Source organism: Leucoraja erinacea, chromosome 4 (assembly GCF_028641065.1).
Source record: "Leucoraja erinacea ecotype New England chromosome 4, Leri_hhj_1, whole genome shotgun sequence".
NCBI classification, from domain to species: Eukaryota; Metazoa; Chordata; class Chondrichthyes; order Rajiformes; family Rajidae; genus Leucoraja; species Leucoraja erinaceus.
Window position 1 is genome coordinate 7234320 of NC_073380.1, and position 25461 is coordinate 7259780.

Genomic DNA, 25461 nt, shown 5'->3' on the forward strand with positions numbered 1-25461 from the left:
ATGGTTTCCCTGATGTTGGGGAAGTTTTAGCCCAGATTCCCCACAACAACAGCTGCTGCTGCTGGAGATGCGTGCGGTGGTTTTTGAGCACGGGCTCCTGTTAGCCAGTGAGCGAATTGATAATTAATTTGGTTTAATTACCGGCGGACCCGTGGAACTCTACCCCCAGCATGTTTCGGTGTCTTCTGGAAAAGTGGACGAAGGAGAGAAATTTGAAGAAGGAAAGTGGTTTAGCGATGAACTTAATTAGTGTGCGCTTATTGAAGTGTCAGCTCAAGAGACCTCGTAGCTGCAAAATGTCTTTTGCACTCTTAATGGCCATTATCCAGAGAGCAATTGGCTTGTGTTAACTTCATATTTCAAGCCGAGACTATCTACTGTAAACCATTCCCCACGTGGCCTGTGTACCCTGGTGGTTTATCCAGCTGCAAGCTGTTCTTTGTGTCTGCTTTGTTTCCAAGTCCACGTATAATTTCTCTCATGCTAATCTAATGCTTAAAACACCTATAGAGAGGCAACTCCAAGAATATCTGGCGCAGAAATGTCCAATACTGCAGGACGCATTTTTATAAAAATATTTTATGATGCTGTAATATCATTTGAAAATTGAAACAGCTGGCTTGTTCCATAATTGAATGAAGGGGAGTTTCAGCAACATGACTTTAGATTCACAATAGCAATCGAGAAAGATAGTGGAATTTTTATTATGGCGAAATGTCGATGTATTCAGGAGAGAGTTAGATTTCGCTCTAAGGGCCAACAGAATCAAGGGATATGGAGCAAAAGCAGGAACATGTAGTTGCGTGTCATGTTTCATTTTTTTAGTATGGTGGTATGGTAATTCGAATTTCACTGTACCTTAATTGGACCTTGAATCCTTGATTGTGGATGATCAGCCATGATCATATTGAATGGCGGTGCTGGCTTGAAGGGCCGAATGGCCTCCTCCTGCACCTACGTTCTATGTTACGGTTGAACAGGATGTTAGTGAGGCTGCATTTGGATGATCACCCTGCTGTTGGGAGGATGTTGTTAAACTGGAAAGGGTGCAAGGGAGATTTATGAAGATGTTGCCAGGACTTGAGGGGCTGAGCTAAGGGGAGAGGATGGGCAGGCTAGAGGGTAAATTTACCCCAGGTTGGTGACGCTTGGTGAAGAGGGATATGGGTCAAACGCGGGCATATGGTACTAGTGTTGATGGGGAGTTTTGGTCGGCATTGGCAAGTTGGGCCGAAGGGCCTGATTCCATGCTGTATGAATCCATGACCCTGTACCTTGTTTGGTTTAATTGTAGTAGACTTACTGAGTGACTAAACCAGTGCTAATTTAAGCACCACTTGAATGGGAACAGTGTGGAAATTGTTTACCAATGAGCTTGGTAATAAGCGGTTTGTGTGGCTCACTAATAATTTTAAGCTCCATGGAGGAAAATTTCTTCTTCACTATCCTTAATCAGGCACCGTGAGTTGGGGGAAGGAATGGGGGGTGGACATTTTCTCTAAACATGGATAGTCAACATCTCTGAACGGGACCCTTATTTCTTCAGACTCTTATTTACTTCTGAGAATCCTTGCCCGGATTGCTTGGCCATTGTCCCAGATTTGTAGAAACAAGAAACTGTACACGCTGGTTTACCAAGGAAGAACACAAAATGCTGGAGTAACTCAACAGATCAGGCAGCATCCCTGGAGAAGGTGATGTTAGCTGATGTCACAGATCAGGATCCTTCTTCAGGCTTTTGCCTGGTAGGAAAATCACGAACCAGAGGACATAGGCTTGAGGTGAGGGGTGAAAGATTTAATAAGGACTCGAGGGGGACATTTTTTTTACCCCCAAAGTACAGTGGGTGTATGGAACGAGCTGCTGCTGGTTGGAGGTATTTGAAGCAGGTACTATCGCAACGTTAGAGGTTATGGAGAGAAGGCAGGAGAATGGCGTTGAGTGGGACAGATGGATCGGCCATGATTGAATGGCAGAATAGACTTGATGGGCTGAATGGCCTCATTCTGCCCCCCGAGAACTCATGAACGTTTAAGAAACATTAAGGCAGCTGGATGTATAGCACAGCCTCAGAGGAAGATGGGCCAAATGCAAGTAGGTGGGATTAGTGTAGATGGGGCATGTTGGTCGGTGTGGGTACGTTGGGCAGATGGGCCTGTTTCCACACTCTGTGACTATGACTAAATCTTCCCTGCACACTTTCCAGTTTAATACACCCTTCCCTTAGAGTCCCGACCTGAAACCTTGCCTACCCATGTTCCCCAGGGATGGTGCCTGACCGAGATTTGTGACTAGGTTGTCGCGAGGATAAATAGAATGCCAAATCCATTTCTATTTGATACCTGATGAAGTCAGTGCCTTGGAGCCCCTGGAGAACCTTTGGCAAACATGCAGTTCGTACATCCTTATTAACGGCGCTTGTCCCTCACGTCGGGATTGTTTAAGGGCCACTGAATGTTGCTGTTTGGCAGCAGGCCAGACCAACCTACTGATAGCAGCCAAGGATGCATCTGTGATCTGGTTTTCTCCCATATGTTTGGATGGTGGGCCAGAGCTGAGAAAACACATGCCCTTCAAGTCAGTTGTATGTATTGATGTATTCAAGAGAGAGTTCTTGGGGCTAATGGAATCAAGTGAAAATAGGGAGAAAGCAGGAACGGGGTACTGATTCGGAATGATCAGCCATGATCGTATTGAATGGCAGTGCTGGCTCGAAGGGCTGAATGGCCTACTCCTGCACCTATTGTCTATGTACGTACAACGTAAACGTTTCTCTGGCCTAGTGCTCACAGCGAAAGCTGCTGGAGGAATCTATCAACCACATAAGCAATTAAGGATGTTTTGAGTTTAGAGATACAGTGTGGAAACTGGCCCATCGGCCCACCGAGTCCGCGCTGGCCAGCGATCCCCCTTCCCTAATGCCATCCTACACACACTGGACAATTTACAACCTTTACCGAAGCCAATTAACCTACAAACCTGAACGTCTTTGGAATGTGGATGGAAATCCGGAGCACCCGGAGAAACATAGAAAACATAGACAATAGGTGCAGGAGTAGGCCATTCGGCCCCTCGAGCCTGCACCGCCATTCAATATGATCATGGCTGATCATCCAACTCAGTATCCCGTACCTGCCTTCTCTCCATACCCCCTGATCCCCTTAGCCACAAGGGCCACATCTAACTCCCTCTTAAATATAGCCAATGAAGTGGCCTCAACTACCTTCTGTGGCAGAGAATTCCAGAGATTCTGTTTGAAAAATGTTTTTTCCTCATCTCGGTCCTAAAAGATTTACCCCTTATCCTTAAACTGTGACCCCTTGTTCTGGACTTCCCCAACATCGGTAACAATCTTCCTGCATCTAGCCTGTCCAACCCACGCAGGTCACGGGGAGAACGTACAAACTCCGTACAGACAGCACCCGCAGTCAGGATCGAACCCAAGTCTCTGGTGCCAAGTCTAAGGCAGCAACTCTACCGCTGCGCCACCGTGCCGCCCTCCATGTATGGAGGCCTTTCACTTTGAGCATATTTTGGCTTTAATTCTTTGAAAAAATCTGCTCTGTTATTTGAGAAAAAAGGAACTGCAGATGCTGGCCCTACACAAAAGGACACAATGTAACGCAAAGTTACGGGAGCAGAATTAAGTCATTTGGCACATCAAGTCTACTCCGCCATTCATTCATGACTGAACTATCTTTCACTCAACCCCATTCTCCTGCCTTCTCCCCATAACCCCTGACGCCCGTACTAATCAAGAATCTATCAATCTTCACTTTAAAAATATCCATTGATTTGGCCTCCACAGCCAGCTGTGGCAATGAAACACAGATTCACCAACTTTGGACTGAAGTCATTTCTCCTCATCCCCTTTCTAAAGGAATGTCTTTTTTATGCTGAGGCTGTGGTCTCTTGTCCTAGACTCTCCCACTAGTGGAAACATCCTCTCCACATCCACTCTATCCAGGCCCTGCCCTAGTCAGTAAGTTTCAATGAGGTACCCCCTCATCCTTCTCAACTCCCTCACCTTGTGAGGGATAAGGGAACAGATGTAATGTGCCTGAAGAAGGGTCTTGGCCCGAAATGTCACCCATTCCTTCTCTCCATTCCTGCTGCCTGTCCTGCTGAGTTACTCCAGCTTTTTGTGTCTATCTTTGGTTTGAACCAGCATCTGCAGTTGCTTCCGACACACAAGGTGCCTGATCTCTGGGTCTATTGATTTTGATCTGTTCTGACGGGCGATGCATCCTTTAAGCTTTCTCATTCCTTGCAACAGGCAGCTTGCTCCCTCTTCAGGTTTCACCCTGAACTTTTGTTGCCACATCTTCACTGGAACCTCTATCAAAAACTCCATTAACTGGGTTTTATTGGATATTTATTGCATATTAATTGTCACACAAAAGTAAACACTGTGCCTTGTCATTTGTGACAATAAAGCATTCCATTCCGTTACGTCGTGAATTTCATTTTGCATACAATGTCGGCGCCGCCATGTTTGGTGCCATTTCCCCGAGTTCAGGGTTTCGGCCCAAAACGTTGCCTATCTCCTTCGCTCCATAGATGCTGCTCCACCCGCTGAGTTTCTCCAGCTTTTTTTTTTTTTTTTAAATATTTTATTTTATTAGAAGTAAGTACAGTCATATGGCACCAAAGTGCCTAATATATATTTTCATAATACATTTTATGTACAACTTCTTTTTTTTTTTTTTGTTACATTGAAAAAAGATGAGAATAAGAAAAATAAGTTAGATAGTAAAGGATAGAAAGATGTGAAATATATAGTGTGTGAAGAAAGAAAACGAGTAAATGAAGAAAGTTGAGAGAGAAAATAGAGAAAAGAAAATAAAATAAAAAAGAAAAGGAGATCATTATTTATAATCTTGACCAACCCTCGTCCAGTCCTGAAACAGTTATTTTTTACAATTGTGTTGCACCATATGATTCCAAAAAAACGACGAATGGAGACCAACTCGTTATGAATTGGTCTGATTTATCCATTAGGAGGAATCGCATTTCCTCAAGATGAGCGGTGTCCAACATACTTGCAATCCACATTTTAAGCGTTGGTATTGATGTACCCTTCCAAAATTTAAGTATTCATTTTGTTGCTATTATTAAACCATAGTTAAGGAATAGATTTTGAGATGTGTTCAATTTATTCCCATCTTCCATTACACCAAATATAATCATTTCAGTATTAGGTTCCATTCTTGTCTTGAATAATTTTGTAAATATTTCTAAAATATCATTCCAAAATCTGTAAAGTTTTATGCAGGAAACTGTGTTATAGTTGCCTTTTGGGCTAGACATTTATCACAAGTGGCGGATATATTTGGATAAAATTTGTTCAATCTTGTTTTTGAATAATATAATCTATGTACAATTTTAAATTGAATTAGATTATGTCTTACATTAATTGAACATTTGTGAATATATATCAGGTATTTTTCCCATTTAACCTTCGTAATTTTTATCATTAATTCCCGTTCCCACTCTTCTCTAAGTACCTCTGTCGATGGTAGGTCTATATTTAGAATACTATTATATAAATAGGATATTAATTTTTGTGAGTCAGCTTCAATATTCATTGCTTCTTCCAATAAGTCAGGAGTTACTTTTTGATATCCTTGTATATATTTTTTCACGAAGTCGCAAATCTGAAGATATTTAAAATATTGGTTGTTTTTCAATTTAAATTTTAATTGTAGTTGTTGGAATGATAGTAGGTTTCCCATTTCGTACATATCCCCGATCCTTCTAATTCCGAGACTTTCCCATTGGTTATATGTCTTATCAATAAGAGATAGTTTAAATAAAGGGTTATTCACTATTGGCATTAACAGTGATAGATTTCTTAATTTTAAAGATAATTTTATTTGTTTCCAAATTCTTATTGTACCATATATAATTGGGTTCTTATATATTGTGTTATTCAGTTTTTTGGGGGAAAAGAGGATTGGTCCTATATTACAAGGATTGCAATCCTCCTTCTACATTTTTATCCATTCTGTCTGTTGGGTAGAACTATCCAACCAATAAATCATATTCTTAAGATGCACTGCCCAGTAATAATACATAAAATTCGGAAGTGAAAGTCCCCCGACCTCTTTTGGTTTACATGGTCTCCAGCTTTTTTGTGTATCCCCGAGTTCAAAGTCCGGTTTCCCGGGTGTTCGTTCTACTGGAGCGACTCCCAATCTCCTCCGTCGCCCACGACCGGCTCAGCCAGCGAACTGTCATCCTTCTCTTCCCCTTGTCCAGCCATCTTGTGTCCCGCGGGCAACTTTTCCTGCAGCCTACCTGAAAGGCATTACCCCGGTTCACCTGCGCGAGATATCCACTGATGAGGTGTTTGCGCAGTAATCAACCAGAACCCTCCGAGCGGCCCTTGCTCCCCACGACCAAAGTCCCCAGCTACTCCATCCCGCGGTATCCCACGTCCAACGAGCTTTCGGGCAGTTCCGCATCCGAGGAGTTCAGTTCAGTTTAGTTTATTGCCACGTGTACCGAGGCGCAGTGAAAAGCTTTTGTTGCGTGCTAACCAGTCGGCGGAAAGACAATACATGATTACAATCGAACCATTTACAGTGTGTAGATACATGATAAGGGAATAACGTTTAGTGCAAGGTAAAGCCATCAGAGTCCGATCAAGGATAATCCAAGGGTATTAGTTCAGGACTGCTCTCTGGTTGCGGTAAGATGATTCAGTTGCCCGATCACAGCTGGGAAGAAACTGTCCCTGAATCTGGAGGCATGCATTTTCACACTTCTGTACCCAAAGCCGCCAAGCGAGATCATAAGATCATAAGTGATAGGAGCAGAATTAGGCCATTCGGTCCATCAAGTTCACTCCGCCATTCAATCATGGCTGACCTATCTCTCCCTCCTAACCCTATTCTCTTGCCTTCTCCCCATAACCTCTGACACCTGTATGAATCAAGAATCTATTTATCTCTGCCTTAAAAAATATCCACTGACTTGGCCTCCACAGCCATCTGTGACAAAGAATTCCACAGATTCACAACCCTCTGACTAAAGAGATTCCTCCTCGTCTCCTTCCTAAAAGAACATCCTTTAATTCTGAGACTGACCTCTAGTCCTAGACTCTCCCACTAGTGGATACATCCTCCACATCCACTCTGTCCAAGCCTTTCATTATTCATGGCCGTTGGAGTTTGGCTGCCCTTTGGCAAACGCTTGGAGTTCGGCTGCCTCGGAAAATCCTCTCCGTTGATTTCTGGTGTTGGACGAAGGCCCCCAGGCATGTTCATCCACCTCCATGTGCGTTCGGCCGTCCGATGAAGTATTGCCATTCTGGCGAACTAGTGGCCCTGCAATGGGAATTTGTGCTGTTTTTTTGTCCTTATTTTCTTAAATAGAAAGATAGAAAATAGGTGCAGGAGCAGGACATTTGGCCTTTCGAGCCAGCACCGCCATTCAATAGGATCATGGCTGATCATCCGGAATCAGTACCCAGTACCTGCTTTCTCCCAATATCCCTTGATTCTTGGTTCTTGGTTTCTTGGTCTTCCAAAATATTCCAAATGGAATTTAAACTGGAGGTGGTGAAGGGAGGGCTTAAGCCAGAAAGGATTATTGGGAAGAAAGAGCTACTTTAAATTTAGTTGCATCTGGTTGGGTAACCATAGCAGGGTGGAGATTATTCCATGCTTTAATTGTGCGGGGGAAGAGTTAGCCTTAAGAGTTATATCTAACTCTCTCTTGAATACATACAGTGAATTGGCCTCCACTGCCATCTGTGGCAGAGAATTCCACAGATACACAACTCTCTGGGTGAAAATGTTTTTCCGCATCTCAGTCCTAAATGGCCTACCCCTTATTCTTAACCTGTGACCCCTGGTTCTGGACACCCCCAACATGGGGAACATTTTTCCTGCATCTAGCCTGTCCAATTCCTTAATAATTTTATATGTTTCCATAAGATACCCTCTCATCCTTCTAAATTCCATTGAATATGAGCCCAGTCGATCCAACGATTGGATTTAAGGTTTAAGAAGTCACTGAGCATTTTGCGCGAGAATGCAGATAAATGTGAATTCCACAAGCCCAAAGAATTGAATATTTGGTAAGTATCACCGGTCAAGATTAGCTACAGGGAGAGGTTGGACAGACTTGGATTGTTGTCTTGGATCAGACTTGGACTTGGACAAACTTGGTCTGTGTTCTCTGCGATGGCAGAGATTGTGGAGAGACCTGATGAGAGAGTATAAAATTATGAGAGGCATAGATAGGGTAGACAGTCAGAACCTTTTTTTTTTCCCAGGATGAAAAAATTTGAGGACAAAGCTTTAAGGTGAGAAGGGCAACGTTTAAAGGAATGATTTCGACCCGAAACGTTGCCTATTTCCTTCGCTCCATAGATGCTGCTGAACCCACTGAGTTTCTCCAGCATTTTTGTCTACCTTCGATTTTCCAGCATCTGCAGTTCCTTCTTAAACACTTTGTCTACTGCACTGTGAAATCTCCTCAAGGTATGCCTGCTTTGAAGAAGTTCTCCTCCTCCCTCCGGAGCCAGTTTCACAACCTCCTCTCTAACAGCTCCTGCTCTGTGATTCCCCCTTCCCTCAGAGTCTGAGGAAGGGTTTCGACCCGAAACGTTGCCTATTTCCTTCGCTCCATAGATGCTGCTGCACCCGCTGAGTTTCTCCAGCATTTTTGTGTACCAACGTTTAAAGGAGATGTATGGGCACGGTTTTTTTTTTTATACAGAGTGTGGTAGCCTGGAACGCGCTGCCAGGGGTGGTGGTTGAGACTGATACAATAGTGGGACTTGAGAGACTTTTAGATTGGCATATAGAAATGCGGAAAATTGAGGGATATGGATTAGCAGATTTTGGATTATCCGGGCTATCAGATGAGCAGGTAGATCAGGGTTGGTGTTGGCATTATTTTCATCACAGACTTTCCCTTTAACTTGGCTATTACAATGGCTCCGACCAAGCTTGTGAAGTCATCCACTCTGGCAATGTGAGAATTTGAAAGATGTTGATGTTCGGAGGGATGTAGACATCCTTGTGCATGAATTGCTGGAAATTAGCACACAGTTACAATAAGCGATAAGGGAAACAATGGGTGTTGACTTGTATTACACAAGGATCTGAGTACAAGACGAGAGATGTCTTGCTTTAATTACTGAGGGGGAGATTGCATCTGCGTGGGCCAGCCCACCAGACCCAGGGAAGGATGTACATGCGTGCAGCAAAAACTAAGCAGATTTATTCCTGGGATTATGGATTTCCCCTTGGGTTTAAAGAATCATCACACTGGCCCTAAACTCAGATGAATACACTGAGTTGTACAGCATGGAAACAGGCCATAGAGTGATACAGCGTGGAAACAGGCCATTCGGACCAACTTGTCCACTCTAGCCAACATGCCCCAGATACACTAGTCCCACCTGCCCGTGTTTGGTCCCTATCCCTACAAACCTGTCCTATCCATGTACCTGTCTAACTGTTTTTTAAACGTTGGGATAGTCCCAGCCTCAACTACCTCCTCTGGCAGCTTGTTCCATACAACCACCACCCTTTGTGTGAAAAAGTTATCCCTCAGATTCTTATTAATTTTTTTCCTCTTCACCTGAAACCCATGTCCTCTGGTCCTCGATTCACCTACTCTAGGCAAGAGACTCTGTGCATCTACCTGATCTATTCCTCTCAAGATTTTATACACCTCTATAAGGTCACCCCTCATCCTCCTGCGCTCCCAAGGAATTGAATCCCAGCCTACTCAACCTCTCCTTGTAGCTCAGATGCTCTAGTCCTGTTGCCAGGACTACGAGGATGTTGCCTCTAGTCCAGGCAACATCCTCGTAAATCTTCTCTGTACCCTTTCAAGCTTGACAAGATCTTTCCTATAACATGGTGCCCAGAATTGAACCCAATACTAAATCCGAACCCACCAACATCTTGAGCAACTTCAACTTGACCTCCCAACTTCTATACTCAATGCTCTGACTGATGACAAAAGAATACAGGCCCTTCGGCCCAACTTGCCCATGTTGACCAAAATGCCCCATCTTCACCAGTCCCACCTACCTGTGTTTAGCCAATATCCTTCTAAACATTTCCATCCATGAAACTGTCCAAATGTCTTTTAAATGTTGCGATAGCACCTGCCTCAACTCTTTCCTCGACGTACAAGATCAAGTGACTTGACCAGGAAGGGATGAGATTAATTTCCTTTGGCTGTGGAGTCCAGAAGTAGGAAGTAGGAAGGAACTGCAGATGCTGGTTTACATCGAAGATAGACACAAAATTCTGGAGTAACTCAACGGGACAGGCAGCATCTCTGGAGAGAAGCGATGGGTGACATTTCGGGTCGCGACCCTACTTTGGACTTAGAAGTGTCTCGACCCAAAACGCCACCCATTCTTTCTCTCCAGAGATGCTGCCTGTCCCGTTGAGTTACTCCCGCAGGGGTTCTGATCTCAAAGTGAGGCACTTTTCTGTTGTGGACGGAGATGAAGAGAACTTTTCTTCACCGATTGGTTGGAAACGTTTGGAATTCTCTCCCCAGGAGGTTGTGGTGGTTCATTTTGGTTCATTATCACATGTGCAAATGCACAGTGAAATGTATTTATTTATTTAATTTTAAATATTTTTATTAGAAGCAATGTACAATCGTATAAACCGTGGCATATTATTTTCTTACAAGCACTCCAGTGTTGTAATACCCAAGCACAATCCCGATTAGCAAAGTGTACAGAAATAGTCCACTGAGCCCGCATGCAAGTGGAACCACATGTTGACACCATTATCAAGGCCCAGTCCACGCTCTAGTTGTTATGTGGTGCCTGATCCAGGCAAGCCCCAGGCTGCTGCATGGCCTACAGCCATGGCCTTCTTTGGACGTACGGGCAGGCCAGCGAATCCACGTCCCTCTCCTCGTCCGTCCAACCTTGTGCCTCTGGGGCACTTCCCGCCACTGACCAGGATGGCCTAGTAGGCCGTTCCGTTGTTCCCTCTCCTACTAGGGTTGCCTAGTAAAGGTCCCAATTAGGGACACATTCCCGATGGCAATTCGTTGACCGTGGCTGGGTGAATGATGAGTTGGCCCGGGTGCTGGACTGTACAAAAAGCCCAGCCGGTGGGCCAGCTGAGGAGTTTTGGCCCAGGCCGCGCGACGTCGGGCGCAGTGTCCGGCATCCCATCCAACTGGTGAACCGATGATTGGCCATGAGAAGGAGGGGCGGTGGTGTCGTTGGTAAGCGAAGGTCCGAATGGCAGACGGCTGGCTGGGCTGCCGACTGACGGGGCCACGGGCGAGGTGCTGCTGCTGCACTCCATGGGTTGCACTACGTCGGGACGGGTGAGGTGGGGCCGGGCGCGGCACTCCGACCCGACAGTCCCCTCGACCCGAGTAGTAGCAGTCAAATACGGGGCAAGGGCGGTCCCATATGGAACAAACCAATTTAGCCCATTATACGGGATGTCCCGGCTAATACGGGACAGTTGGCAACCCTATCTCCTACCGACCGTGCTCCTTTGATATTACATGACAGGGCGGCATGGTGGCTCTGCAGTAGAGTTGCTGCCTTACAGCGCCAGAGAACCAATTTCGATCCTGACGACGGGTGCTATCAGTACAGAGTTTTACGTTCTCCCCAGGGACCTGCATGGGTTTTCTCCGGGTGCTCTGGGGGTTTCCTCCTACATTCCAAAGACGTGCAGGTTTGTAGATTAATTGACTTGGTATAAATGTTAAAATGTAGGATAGTGTTAGTGTGCGGGGATTGCAGTCGCTGCCTCACAAAGGCTGGCAGTATCATCAAAGACCCACACCATCCTGGCCACACACTAATCTCCCTGCTACCTTCAGGTAGAAGGTACAGGAGCCTGAAGACTGCAACAACCAGGTTCAGGAATAGCTACTTCTCCACAGCCATCAGGCTGTTAAACCTGGCTCGGACAAAACTCTGATTATTAATAACCCATTATCTGTTATGTGCACTTTATCAGTTTATTTATTCATGTGTGTATATATTTATATTATGGTATATGGACACACTTATCTGTTTTGTAGTAATATGCCTCCTATGTTCTGTGTGCTGAAGCAAAGCAAGAATTTCATTGTCCTATACAGGGACACATGACAATAAACTCACTTGAACTTGAACTTGAACAAAGGGCCTGTTTTGGTGCTGCATCTCTAAACTAAAATACTGTAAAAACTAAACTATAACAAGAGGTCTATTCCACATTTAGTAGCTGGTCAGCTGCTGGTTGCAGTTGCTCTATGGATCTTGAGAATTTTCATAGGTACACAAAATTGCTGGAGAAACTCAGCGGGTGCAGCAGCATCTATGGAGCGAGGAAAATAGGCGAGGTTTCGGGCCGAAACCCTTCGTTGTTCCTTTATCAATCTGTGAATGTGCAAGATAAATTTCAGGCTACATATCTGTGTTCTTGGTATCAGGATGTCAGGAACAAAAAAAGTGAGTGTATTTATGCAGATATAAAGTATCATTATGGATTAAAAAGAGAAAAACAGCAGAACAACTACGAACTGTACGAATGCATTTATTAACTTATGTTCAATTGCAAAGCCAACATATTGCCTTAAATTCATAAGTTGTTACAAATACGACCAATGAATAGCTGATATGATTATCCAATTGTAACCACAGATGGATGCCAATATTCAGTTTCAAAATGAAAATTAGATTTCATCTTTCAAAAATTGCTTATGAAAAATCTGGTCGGCACTGTGGCGCAGCGGTAGAGTTGCTGCTTTACAGCGCCAGAAACACAGGTTCGATCCTGACTACGGGTACTGTCTGTACAGAGTTTGTATGTTCTCCCTGTGACCACGTGGGTTTGCTCTGGGTGCTCCGGTTTCCTCCCACACTCCAAAGACCGACAGGTTTATAGGCTAATTGGCTTGGTATAATTGTAAATTGTCCCTAGTGAGTGTGGATAGCGTTAATGTGTGGGTATCGCTGGTCGACATGGGCTCGGTGGAGCGAAGGGTCTGTTTCTGCACTGTATCTCTAAATTAAACTAAAGAAGTTAACTTATAAAAAATATTTTAAATTTGGTACTGGAATACAGATATTTATAGGGTTTGCTTGAAATTCTGATCTGCAATCTGAGCAAAAGAATTTAAGTCATTTACTTTAAACTGGTTAATATTCTGCCATAAATTGAAGTAACAATTTTAAATATATATATATTTAAGCCTTTATTGGGAGTAATATTCTATATTGTGAATTTTAGGTCTGTACTTTTCTATAAAATTGTTTCCTACTTTTAAAGAAAAATATAAGCATGGTTAATGCTTGAAATTGTTTTTAAAGTGATACAGCGTGGATTATAAAAATACATTTGAAATAGAAAAATACAAACCGGGTGACTGTCCTAATGTGGTAATCGCCTGTCAGCCCAACATGTCCCAGCTACACTAGTCCTATCTGCCTGTATTTGCCCATATCCCTCTAAACCTGTCTTATCCATGTACCTATCTAACTGTTTCTTAAACGTTGCGCAGGTCCCTGCCTCAACTACCTCCTCCGGCAGCTCGTTCCATACACCCACCACCCTCTGGGTTGAAAAATTAGCTTTCAGATTTGTGTTAAATCTTTTCCCCTTCACCTTAAACGTGTGTCTTCTGGTCCTCGATTCGCCTGTTCTGGGCAAGAGACTCCGTGTGCCTACCTGATCTATTCCTCATGTGATTTTATGCACCTCTATAAGATCTCCCCTCATCCTGTTTTATCAGTAATCGAAGGGTTAAGCTGTAAAGACGATGAACTTTCTGGAGAATTCAAAATCCCGAACATCTGCATTTTAGAGACACCCCAGGCAGTATGTATGACATCAAGCAATGGAATTTATTGTGTAGGAAGGAACTGCAGATGCTGGTTTAAACTGAAGATAGACACAAAAAGCTGGAGTAACTCAGCGGGACAGGCAGCATCTCTGGAGAGAAGGAATGGGTGAGGATTCGGGTCGGGACCCTTCTTCAGACTGAGAGTCACATTAAAGGCAAGCAAGAGATATAGACGATGGTGTCAGAGGTTATGGGGAGAAGGCAGGAAAATGGGGTTACAAGGGAGAGATAGATTATCCATGATTGAATGACGGAGAAGACTTGATGGGCCTAATTCTAAAGGTATGCAAAAAATTAAATGGCCTGTCCCACTTTCACAACCTAATTCAAGACCTTTTTTACTCGTGGACATTTTCCATCAGGCTAGAAAAATGCCCCGACCTACTTGATGCCACGAGTGCCTACAACTAACATCACGACCTGCTATGACCTCCTACGACCTCATGACGACCATGCTGCGAGTATGAGTCAAGGGCAAACTCGGCAGAGGTCGTGAATTAGGTTGTGAAAGTGGGACAGGCCTTTACAATGATAAAGGAAACGGGTCATTGTTAGCAGTAGCGAGGTGAGAACGGAAAGCAGGCGTGGCTTGGGTGGGGGAGGAATGGAGAGAGAGGGAATGCCCGGGTTACTTGAAGTTAGAGAAATCACATTCATACCACTGGGCTGTAAACTGCCCAAGCGAAATATGAGATGCTGTTCCTCCAATTTGCGTTTAGCCTCACTCTGACAATGGAGGGGACCCAGGACAGAAAGGTCAGTGTGGGAATGGGGAGGAAAATTAAAGTGTTTAGCAACCGGGAGATCAGGTAGGTCCAGGCGGACTGAGCGAAGGTGTTCAGCTAAACAAATTTATTATAAGAGATGCTTTTGTTCACAAATGTTTCTTGTAGGGAAGTGAAAATGCGAATACAAAGAACGCATGGCTTCAGTGTCCACAACTGCTGTTTGGGCTACATTCAATATATGCTGTTTGGTCTTCATTCAGTACTTCCTTTCATCAACTTACTTGAACTAGTAATAGAATGAGCATAAAATCATGAGAGGAGTAGATCGGGTAGATGCACAGAGTCTCTTGCCCAGAGGACATAGGTTCAAGGTGAAGGGGAAAAGATTTAATAGGAATGAGAGGGGATCTCATTGAAACATATAAGATTGTTAAGGGCTTGGACATGCTAGAGGCAGGAAACATGTTCCCGATGTTGGGGGAGTCCAGAACCAGGGGCCACAGTTTAAGAATAAGGAGTAAGCCATTTAGAACGGAGATGAGGAAACACTTTTTCTCACAGGGAGTGGTAAGTCTGCGGAATTCTCTGCCTCGGAGGGCAGTGGAGGCAGGTTCTCTGGATGCTTTCAAGAGGAGCTAGATAGGGCTCTTAAAAATAGCAGTCGGGGGATATGGGGAGAAGGCAGGAACGGGGTACTGATTGGGGATGATCAGCCATGATCACATTGAATGGCGGTGTTGTCTCGATGGGCCGAATGGCCTACTCCTGCACCTATTGTCTATTGAATCCGAGGGGTAACTTCATCACACAAAGGGTGGTGGGTGTATGGAACAAGCTGCCAGAGGAGGTAGGTGAGGCTGAGACTATCCCAACATTTAAGAAACAGTTAGACAGGTACATGGATAGGACAGGTTTGGAGGGATATGGACCAAGGGTAGGAAGGTGGGACTATTGTAGCTGGGACATGTTGGCCGGTGTGGGCAAGTTGGGCCGATGGGCCTGTTTCCACACTGTATCACTCTAATGGAGAAATGTGCTTTGTTTAGATGTTTGATGATGATGAACAGTAAATTATTTTCAAGACATTCAAATTTATTTTGCAGAATTCTACCTTGACAATTGAAGAATTCCATTCCAAATTACAAGAAGCTACAAACTTCCCTCTCCGACCTTTTGTTATACCGTTTTTAAAGGTAATTGTGGCATTTTTCATCTATTATAATCCTAGAAACTCTGATCGTGATGTTATCAAGTGTACAGTTTGTATGGAAAGCCCTATTGCTGGCAATTTAGAGGATAATGTTGAAATATATCATATTTTAATGATGTCTCAAATGAAGGCACACTTGATACATTGATTCAATTTTTTAAATTTGGAGAATTTTTTTTTGCATGTTATCCAGGCAGCGGAAAGATTATACATAGATGTTTACAATCAACCCATCTGCAGCATACAGATAGTGTGAGGGTCTCCAATGAGGTAGGTGGTAGATCAATGAGGTAGATGGTAGGTCTCTAGTTAATGGGATGGTTCAGTTGCCTTTTAACTGCTGGGAAGAAACTGTCTCTGAATCTGGAGGTGTGCATTTACACACTTCTGTCCCTGGTGGTAGAGGGGAGAAGAGGGTGTGTCCGGGGTGAGACTCGTCCTTGATTATGCTGGTGGCCTTATGCTTGATTATGCTGGGCTGCGTCCACAATTCTGTGCAATTTCTTGCGGTCTTGGATGGAGCTGTTCCCAAACCGTGCTCTAATGTGTCATTCATAAAATGCTTTCTAGTGGTGCATCCGTAGAAGGTGGTGAGAAATGTTGGAGCCACGCCAAACCTCCTAAGACTTCTAAGTAAGTGGAGGCGTTGGTGTGGTTTCTTCCACCATTGTTTTGAAGTGGCTGGTCCAAGATAAGTTGCTGGTGATATTGACTACTAAGAACATGAAGTTTTCAACCATCTCTACGTTTGCGCTGTCAATGTATACCGGAGTATGTGTACCGCATCGCCTCCTTAAGTGGATTATGATCTCCGTTGACTTGCTGACTTTGGGGGAAAGGTTGTTGTCTTGGCACCTGGTGACGAGGTTCTCAATCTCCTTCCTGTACACCATCTCACCACCATTTGATATCCGACACACTACGGTGGCGTCATCTGCCAATTTGTAAGTTGAGTTGGATTTGTCCTTATCGTAGAGTTATCGTAGAGGATGATTTGTCCCCTATCCTCACTGAGTGTGGTCTGTTGGTCAGGAAGTCAAGGATCCAGTTGCAGCGGTGAGTTCTGACTCCAACTTCCACGAGTTTGGAGATGAGCTCGGATGGGGTAATGGCATTGAAAGCTGAGGTGCTGCTCTATTTGTTCGAAGTGGCTTCAGGCATGGAAGCGTGCTAACGCACATCTATATTTTCTTACGGTGCTTGCCATTTTCAAGAACCATCCGGTGAAATTAAAATGCAGCAATGGGGATTTGCTTGTACTGCAATCAATCCTTTGTGCAATTCATTTGTGCAAGCTTAAGGCTATGTTTTTTAAAATAAATAATTTAATTTTTTTTAAAAGCACAAAATAATTGCTTGCTTTCGGCAATCGCAGCTATAAGCGCGACGTTTGAATTGCATCATGCAAATGCCATTTCCTTTGTGGATATTACTGGGGTTTTTTTCTTGGTGGAAACAGCTCCCTGTAGGGCGAGGTTAGTGGTGGAAAAATGAAATTTCCAAAAAGCATACAAGGACACTTACAGGATCTTCTTTCGCTGCTCTCCGCCATATGGTTGCAATATCATTTCATGGGGGACTGTTGGAATCAAAGATGCAACTTTTTTTTTTTCTAATTTTAGTGCCTTGCCTCAAAGGAGACATTAATGACAAAAAAAACCATATGGTTGTGGGAACATGGACCTTAATAACTGCATTCAATCCCAGCTGTAACAATATGCATTAAAGTCTTGTTTTCATTAGGCTAATGTAAGCCACAGATTCTTGATTCTATTTCATGTTATGGGGACTCATTTACAGGAAAGATATTACACACCATTATAATTACTTTCATTGGTACTAGTGTCCCCCTCCCCCTCCCTCTCCCCCTCCCCCACTATTTTGTGTTGTCACTTCCCTAGCTTAGTGAAGCATTTAAATGGAGATTAACTCCTGATGTGCTGAACTTCCATGGAAACTTAAAGTCTAAAATAAAACTCCCCCAAATTTTTTTTTTCTCTGTAAATGTTTCAAACTGGTAAACACATCTGAATCGCGTTATTCTATGTTGTAAGTTTGATTGAATTTTATTGGACTAGAGTAAATACCTGTAGCTTAGCTCGAGGTGTATTATTGTCACATGTACCGAGGTCCAGTGAACCGCTGTGTTTTGCATGCTGCTATCCAGACGGATCAGATAATACTATACATAAGTGTCAGCAAGCCAAACTCATGTGCAATAGGTAGAGCAGAGGGAAAGATACAGAGTGCGGTGACTGTCCAATGTCCGCACTTATGGGGGAGGTGAATCAGACTGTTTCCGTGCTGCACCACTAAACTAAACTAAACTGAACACTTTCAGTCTTCTGCCCAACAAGAGCAGGGACAAGCAGGTATGACCGGCGTGGGAAAGGTCATTCATTGGTTATGTTGGCTGTTTTCCCAAGGCACCATGAAGTGTAGGTGAAGCTTTTCCATCAGACAACTATTAATCAACTGTGCAGGCCCTCTCAAGTCTTTCTGTTTGTGTATTAGATTTAAGGTCCGGATGCGGAAAATCTGTTCCCAATTTATTTTACCTGGGATAACATTTCACAAATCTATTTGATCCTTGCATGCAACATGGCCAACCCACTTGATCTGCTGTTGGGATTCAATTAATTTCATTATTTTCACTGCTTACATTTGTAATATTGCCCACAGTCAGCTTAACTACTTTTATTGCCTTGAGATTTTATTTAGCTTAGAGATACAGCGTGGAAACAGGCCTTTTGGCCCACCGAGTCCGCACCGACCAGCGATCCCCGCACACCAACACTATCGGGCGGAGTCCAGAACCAGGGGCCACAGTCTAAGAATAAAGAGTACGTCATTTAGAATGGAGACGAGGAATCACTTTTTCTCACAGAGAGTTGTGAGTCTGTGGAATTCTCTGCCTCAGAGGGCGGTGGAGGCCGGTTCTCTGGATACTTTCAAGAGAGAGCTAGATAGGGCTCTTAAAGATAGCCGAGTCGGGGATATGGGGAGAAGGCAGGAACGGGGTACTGATTGGCGATGATCAGCCATGATTACATTGAATGGCGGTGCTGGCGCGAAGGGCCGAATGGCCTACTCCTGCACCCATTGTCCATTGTCTATTGTCTGGCGCACACAAGGGACAATTTACAATTACACTCGGCCAATTAACCTACAAACCTATACATCTCTGGAGTGTGGGAGGAAGCCGGAACACCCGGGGAAAACTCACGCAGTCACGGGGTGAAAGTACAAACTCCACACAGATAGCTCTCTTAGTCGGGATCGAACCAGGGTCTCTGGCATTGTGAGGTAGCAGCTCTACCGGTGTGCCACCCCAGACAAAAATTCTGGCCTTTGTGCCACCCATCTGCCAATTTAAGTCCCCCTTGTCCTCATCTTCCACCCCATCAGCGGCGCATACAAAATATAATCCTCCGACATTTTCGCCACCTCCAGCGAGATCCTACCACTGGCCACATCTTCCCATCTCCTCCCCTTTCTGCTTTCCATAGAGACCTGTCCAGGGCCTCCTCCATTGCCAGAGTGAGGCCCAGCGTAAATTGGAGGAACAGCACCTCATATTTCGCTTGGGTAATTTACACCCCGGCGGTATGAACATTGACGTCTCTAATTTCAGGTAGTCCTTGTTTTCTCCCTCCTTCCCCTCCCCCTTCCCAGCTCTCCTACAAGCCTACTGTCTCCACCACTTCCTTTCTTTTTCCCGCCTCCCAACCCCCCTCTACCGACATCAGTCTGAAGAAGGGTCGCCTACTCCTTTTCTCCATAGATGCTGCCTCACCCGCTGAGTTTCTCCAGCATTTTTTGTCTACTGCAAATTAATTCTTGATTAGTATGGGTGTCAGAGGTTATGGGGAGAAGGCAGGAGAATGGGGTTAGGAAGGAGAGATAGATCAGCCATGATTGAATGGTGGAGTAGACTTGATGGGCCGAATGGCCTAATTCTACTATCTCTTGTGACCTCACGATTAACACTGCACCCTACACGCCTGGGATAATTTTACATTTATACATTTATACCTAACCAATTAGCCTACAAATCTGTACATATTTGGAGTGTGGGGAGAAACCGAAGATCTTGGAGGAAACCCACGCAGGTCATGGGGAGAACGTAAAAACTCCGTACTGACAGCACCCGTTGTCGGGATTGAACTCGGGTCTCTGGCGCTGTGAAGCAGGGACTCTAACGCTGCAGCACCCCTACTTTATGTCTTATGATGAAAGAAAGGTCATTGATGAAGTAGCAGCAAGCGATTGGGTCTAGTAGTTCCTGTATCCAGAGGCTGGGCAGAGTGACCTCCAACAATCACTCCCCCTTGTGGGAGATCTGACCCTGGCTCGAGGGGTGCTTTCCCCTTGACAACCAATGACTTTCTTCAAGATTCAAGATTCAAGAGAGTTTATTGTCATGTGTCCCAGATAGGACAATGAAATTCTTGCTTTGCTTCAGCACAACAGAATATAGTAGGCATGAATACCACATCTGATGCCACATTTGGTCAAATGCTGCCCTGATCTCTGGGTCTGGCACTTAGGCATTGGAATTGGAGGGTTTTTTTTAATCCACACCGAGGCTGAGAAGAAGTATTTCTGTAAAAACTCAAACTGAGCAAGGGTGAGCAAGTTCGTAAGTTACTGGAGCAGAATTAGGCCATTCGGCCCATCTAGTCTACTCTGCCGTTCAATCGTGGCTAATCTAACTTTCCCTCTCAACCCCATTCTCCTGCCTTCTCCCCATAACCCCTGACACCCATACTTAGAAGGGTCTATCAATCTCTACATTAAAAAAATATCCACCGACTTGACCTCCACATCCTTCTGTGGCAATGAATTCCACAGATTCACCAGATTCACCACCTTCTGACTAAAGAAATTCCTCCTCATTTGTCAATAGGTGTCACTTATGCAGTACATTAAATTTATATACCAAGTAATGGGATGCATAAGGTTTTGTTTTTCAATAAAATAAATTAATATTTGACTTGTAAGTATTTTGCAGTTATATGCAACAGCCAACTAGGCTGTTAAATAACATAAAAAGGCACAAAGTGTTCGAGTAACTCAACTGGACAAGCAACATCGAATGATACAGCATGGAAACAGGCCAGGGTTCGATCCTGACTACAGGGCCTGTTTCTGTGCTTTATCTCTAAACTAAACTACACTAAGCTAAATATTCTTAGGAAGGGAAATCTCAGCGGTTCGATGCTGCTTTCAATAGTGCTTTATTTGTCTTGCACAGTGAAATTATTTTTGTATGTTTACACGCACACACGGGTGCCGCCATGTTTTGGCGCCCTTTCCAAAGACCAAAGTCCGGTCGGCCCGCACGCTCAGTCTAACTTGGAGCAGTTCCCGATCCTGGAAAACCCCCCCAGGCTCTTTACCTGCCGCCTGCCTTCACTTGCAGGGCATTTACTTCCCAGCGTCTGCTTTACTGGCCATGTAGAGAGACGGCATATAAAACCCGAATTTTTCAACAATACCGTCGACTCTTCTCCGAGACAGTCTTGTGAAGCAAGCACGGATTTCGGGGGGGGGGGGGGGGGGGGGGGGGGATGGGGGGGGGGGGGGGGGGGGGGGGGGGATGGGGAGGGAAAAAAAACCAGGCCTTGTTAACAAGCTCCCACGATTGAACGAAAATAAAACGCAGATTTATGTTCTGAGGCACTTGGGATAGAATGCAGGAAGTTGTAGCTATTAAAGTGCAATCAAAATCAGTGAGTCAAGGAGACATGAAGAGATTTACTTAAAGCTGCAGATTTTGTGGTAGATTTTCATGTTGCTTGTTGCTTGGTTTGTTTGTTTAAGACTCCAGATGTTTTATCTACATCTCTGGGTGGATAAGTGGTGACTCCAGGAAATGACGGGATATGTGGGGGGGGCAGGAACGGGGCACTGATTTTGGATGATCAACCATGATCATATTGACAATAGACAATAGGTGCAGGAGTAGGCCAGTCGGCCCTTCAAGCCAGCACCGCCATTCAATGTGATCATGGCTGATCATCCCCAATCAGTACCCCGTTCCTGCCCTCTCTCCATATCCCTTAACTCCTCTTTCCCCAAGAGCGCTATCTAACTCTCTCCTGAAAGCATCCAGAGAACCAGCCTCCACCGCCCTCTCCCCATATCCCCATTGAATGGCGGTGCTGGCTCGAAGGGCCGAATGACCTACTCCTGCACCTATTTTCTATGTTTCTATGTTAACTGACGATGCTGGAATCTTGAGCTGGACTAACTCAGTGGGTCAGCCAGATCTACGGAGGGAATGGACAGTCCACGTTTCGGACTGAGGAAGGATCCCGACCCAAAATGTCCCCCAGTCTATCCCTCCATACCATAATAAAAGACCTCGATAGTGTGGATGGGGAGAAGATGTTTCCAGTAGTGGGAGAGTCTAGGACCAGAGGGCACAGACTCAAAATAAAAGGACATACCTTTAGAAAGGAGATGAAGCAGAATTTCTTTAGCCAGAGGGTGGTGAGTCTGTGGAATGTATTGCTGCAGCCGGCTGTGGAGGCCATGTCATTGGGTATTTTTCAAGTGGAGATTCTTGATTAGTAAGGACGTCAAAGGTTATGGGGAGAAGGCAGGAAAATGGGGTTGAGAGTAAAATATAGGCCAGCCTAGATTGAATGGTAGAGTAAACTCGATGGGGCGAATGGCCTAATTCTGGTCTTGTATCTTATGTCGCCCCAGAACTAGTGTTTTGCTCTGGGTAGACAAACTAGGGCTATATTGTTATAATGTTCAATGTGCACTTATTCAAGTTAGTTTAGAAATAAAGCATGGAAGCAGGCCCTTCGTTCCCTTCAGCGCCGAACAGCGATCATCTGTACACCAGTTCTATCCTACACACTAGAGACAATTTGCAGAAGCCGATTAACCTACAAACCTTTGGGAACGTGGGAGAAAACCCAAGGGAGAACGTGCAAACTCTGCACGGACAGCAATCCGATATCAAACCCGGGTCTCTAGCGCTGTGATGCAGCAGATCTACCCGCTGTGCCACCAGCCTCTGGGCCAGTTGGAACAACGTAGACAGGAATGTGGAACTATCAACTACCCTACTTGAGAGAAGAAGATCTTATAGAATCATATAAAATTATAAAAGGACTGGACAAGCTAGATGCAGGAAAAATGTTCCCAATATTGGGCGAGTCCAGAACCAGGGGCCACCGTCTTAGAATAAAGGGGAGGCCATTTAAGACTGAGGTGAGAAAAAACTTTTTCACCCAGAGAGTTGTGAAGTTGTGGAATTCCCTGCCACAGAGGGCAGTGGAGGCCAAGTCACTGGATGGATTTAAGAGAGAGTTAGATAGAGCTCTAGGGGCTAGTGGAGTCAAGGGATATGGGGAGAAGGCAGGCACGGGATATTGGTTGGGGACGATCAGCCATGATCACAATGAATGGTGGTGCTGGCTCGAAGGGCCGATTGGCCTCCTCCTGCACCTATTTTCTATGTTTCTAAGGCAGAATGTAGATTTTAGTCACAGATTAGAAAGTACGTCTGATTTTAATCGGTTCAGAACTGAAATGCAAAATCACCACAATTAATCTCAAGTTCTTGGGTTACTGCTTGGAATCTAGCAGTGAATAGTAATTATTTTTGTTATTGGTTCCGAGGGACATATGGGTGCAAGATGTCTGACATCTGTACCATTCATGTTAATGTTGTGCAGCTTTTCTTTCAGATGTTTCAGTGCTTTTTTAACTCTGATGTTACTAGGAAATCAGTGTTGAGCTTAGATTTTAGAATAACGTGGATTTTGTTTTTCCTGTGTGCGGAAAAGTGTTTTTCTCCCCCCCCCACTCCCTCTTTTGTTTGCAAGCAAGAGAGTATTACAATATGTTCAAAAATGAGGCATTTACTCAACGTTGCCCTCGCCATCTTGCTTCACCGAGGGCGGCACGGTGGCGCAGCGGTAGTGTTGCTGTCTCACAGCGCCAGAGACCCGGGTTCGATCCTGTTTACGGGTGCTGTCTATACGGAGTTTGTACCTTCTCCCCGTGACCGCGTGGGTTTTCCCCAGGTGTTCCCACCCTCCAACACCGTACTGTGGACAATAGGCAATAGGTGCAGGAGTAGACCATTCGGCCCTTCGAGCCAGCATCGCCATTCAATGTGATTGTGGCTGATCATCCCCAATCAGTACCCCCCCCCCCCCCCCCCCCCCCGTTCCTGCCTTCTCCCCATATCCCCTGACTCTGCTGTTTTTAAGAGCCCCATCTTATTTTTTTGATTTATTGTACACAAATTCCTGTGTCAATAACTGATCAGGACCTTGATTTCATGCCAGTATCAAAACTGCAAATTGTCACTGGTGTGTGGGATAGTGTTATTGTGGTTTGGTCGGCCTGGACTCGGTGGGATGAAGGGGCCTGTTTCCGTGCTCTATCTCTAACTATCTATAACTAAACTAAACCTGATCGCCTTCTATTGTTCCTTGTTTTCTTTTTGGTCTCACTTGAAATCTGCTTCATTCCCAGTCCCGCGAGAATGCTTTTCTGGTAAGGTCGTTGATAGCGACTGCCCATACATTCATTAACTATGTGAGCCTAGACAGGAGAGGTTACAATCTCTTTTCACCGCCGAGCCTTGCAGACAGTTTGGGCCCATCTGGCCCTCTGTTAAGCAGTCATAAATCCTCCTTCTTTCCTTCTGTGTAACACTGAAGTGCTGAAGACTCCTGTAATTGCTTTGCCTCCAATCAGTTCACCAGTTAATTACAGGTTAAGGAAGCTGATTTTTAGATCATCCATCCAGGAAAATCCTAAATTATCCCCCTCTCCAGCATTCAATTATTTCTTAAATGTTTCCAGAGCTTTTTCCTCCACTGCTGGGCGTGTAGGCCAGTACTGACCAAACCCGTGTGATGTCCATCCTCGAGTTTCTTTATTGTTTGATCCTGTAGTCCTCTGGATGCACAGAATCTCTCGCCCAGAGTTGGGGAATCGAGAACCGCAGGTCACAGATTTAATAGGAATCTGAGGGGTAACTTTTTCACGCAAAGGGTGGTGGGTGTATGGAACGAGCTGCCGGAGGAGGCAGTAGAGGCAGGGACTATCACAATGTTTAGACAGTTACATGGAGAGGATAGGATTAGAGGGATATGGGCCAAACGCAGGCAGGTTGGACTAGTGTACATGGGGCATGTTGGTCGGCGTGGGCAAGTTGAGCCGAAGGGCCTGCTTCCATACTGTAAGACTCTATGACAGTGTATTTTATAACATTCTCAACTTAAATTTACAATAACATTTCCGGGTGTAGCAGTAGAGCTGCTGCCTTACAGCGCTAGAGACCCAGGTTCGATCCTGACTATGGGCGCTGTCTGTACGGAGTTTGTACATTCTCCCCGTGACCACGTGGGTTTTCTCCGGGTGACCCCGTTTCCCCCCCGCACTCCCAAGACGTACAGGTTTGTAGATTAATTGGCTTCGGTAAAATTGTAATTGGTCTTTGATGTGTGTGGTATAGTGTTAGTGTACGGGGTGATTGCTGGGCAGCGCGGACCCAGTGGGCCAAAGGGCCTGTTTCTGCGCTTTATCTTAGTTTAGTTTAGTTTAGAGATACAGCCCCACACACTATCTCACACATTAGGAACTATTTGTAATTTTACCAAAGCCAAATAACCTACAAAACCTGGGCGTCTT

At 44.8% G+C, this 25461-nt stretch overlaps 1 protein-coding gene across 1 annotated transcript in view; it reads left to right on the forward strand.

Annotated features, from left to right (window-relative positions):
- Positions 1-25461, forward strand: part of runx1t1 (RUNX1 partner transcriptional co-repressor 1) — a 93836-nt gene that overhangs the window by 24077 nt on the left and 44298 nt on the right. The window contains 1 exon segment of the mRNA XM_055633602.1: positions 15683-15772. Coding sequence (XP_055489577.1) covers positions 15683-15772 — 90 coding nt within the window.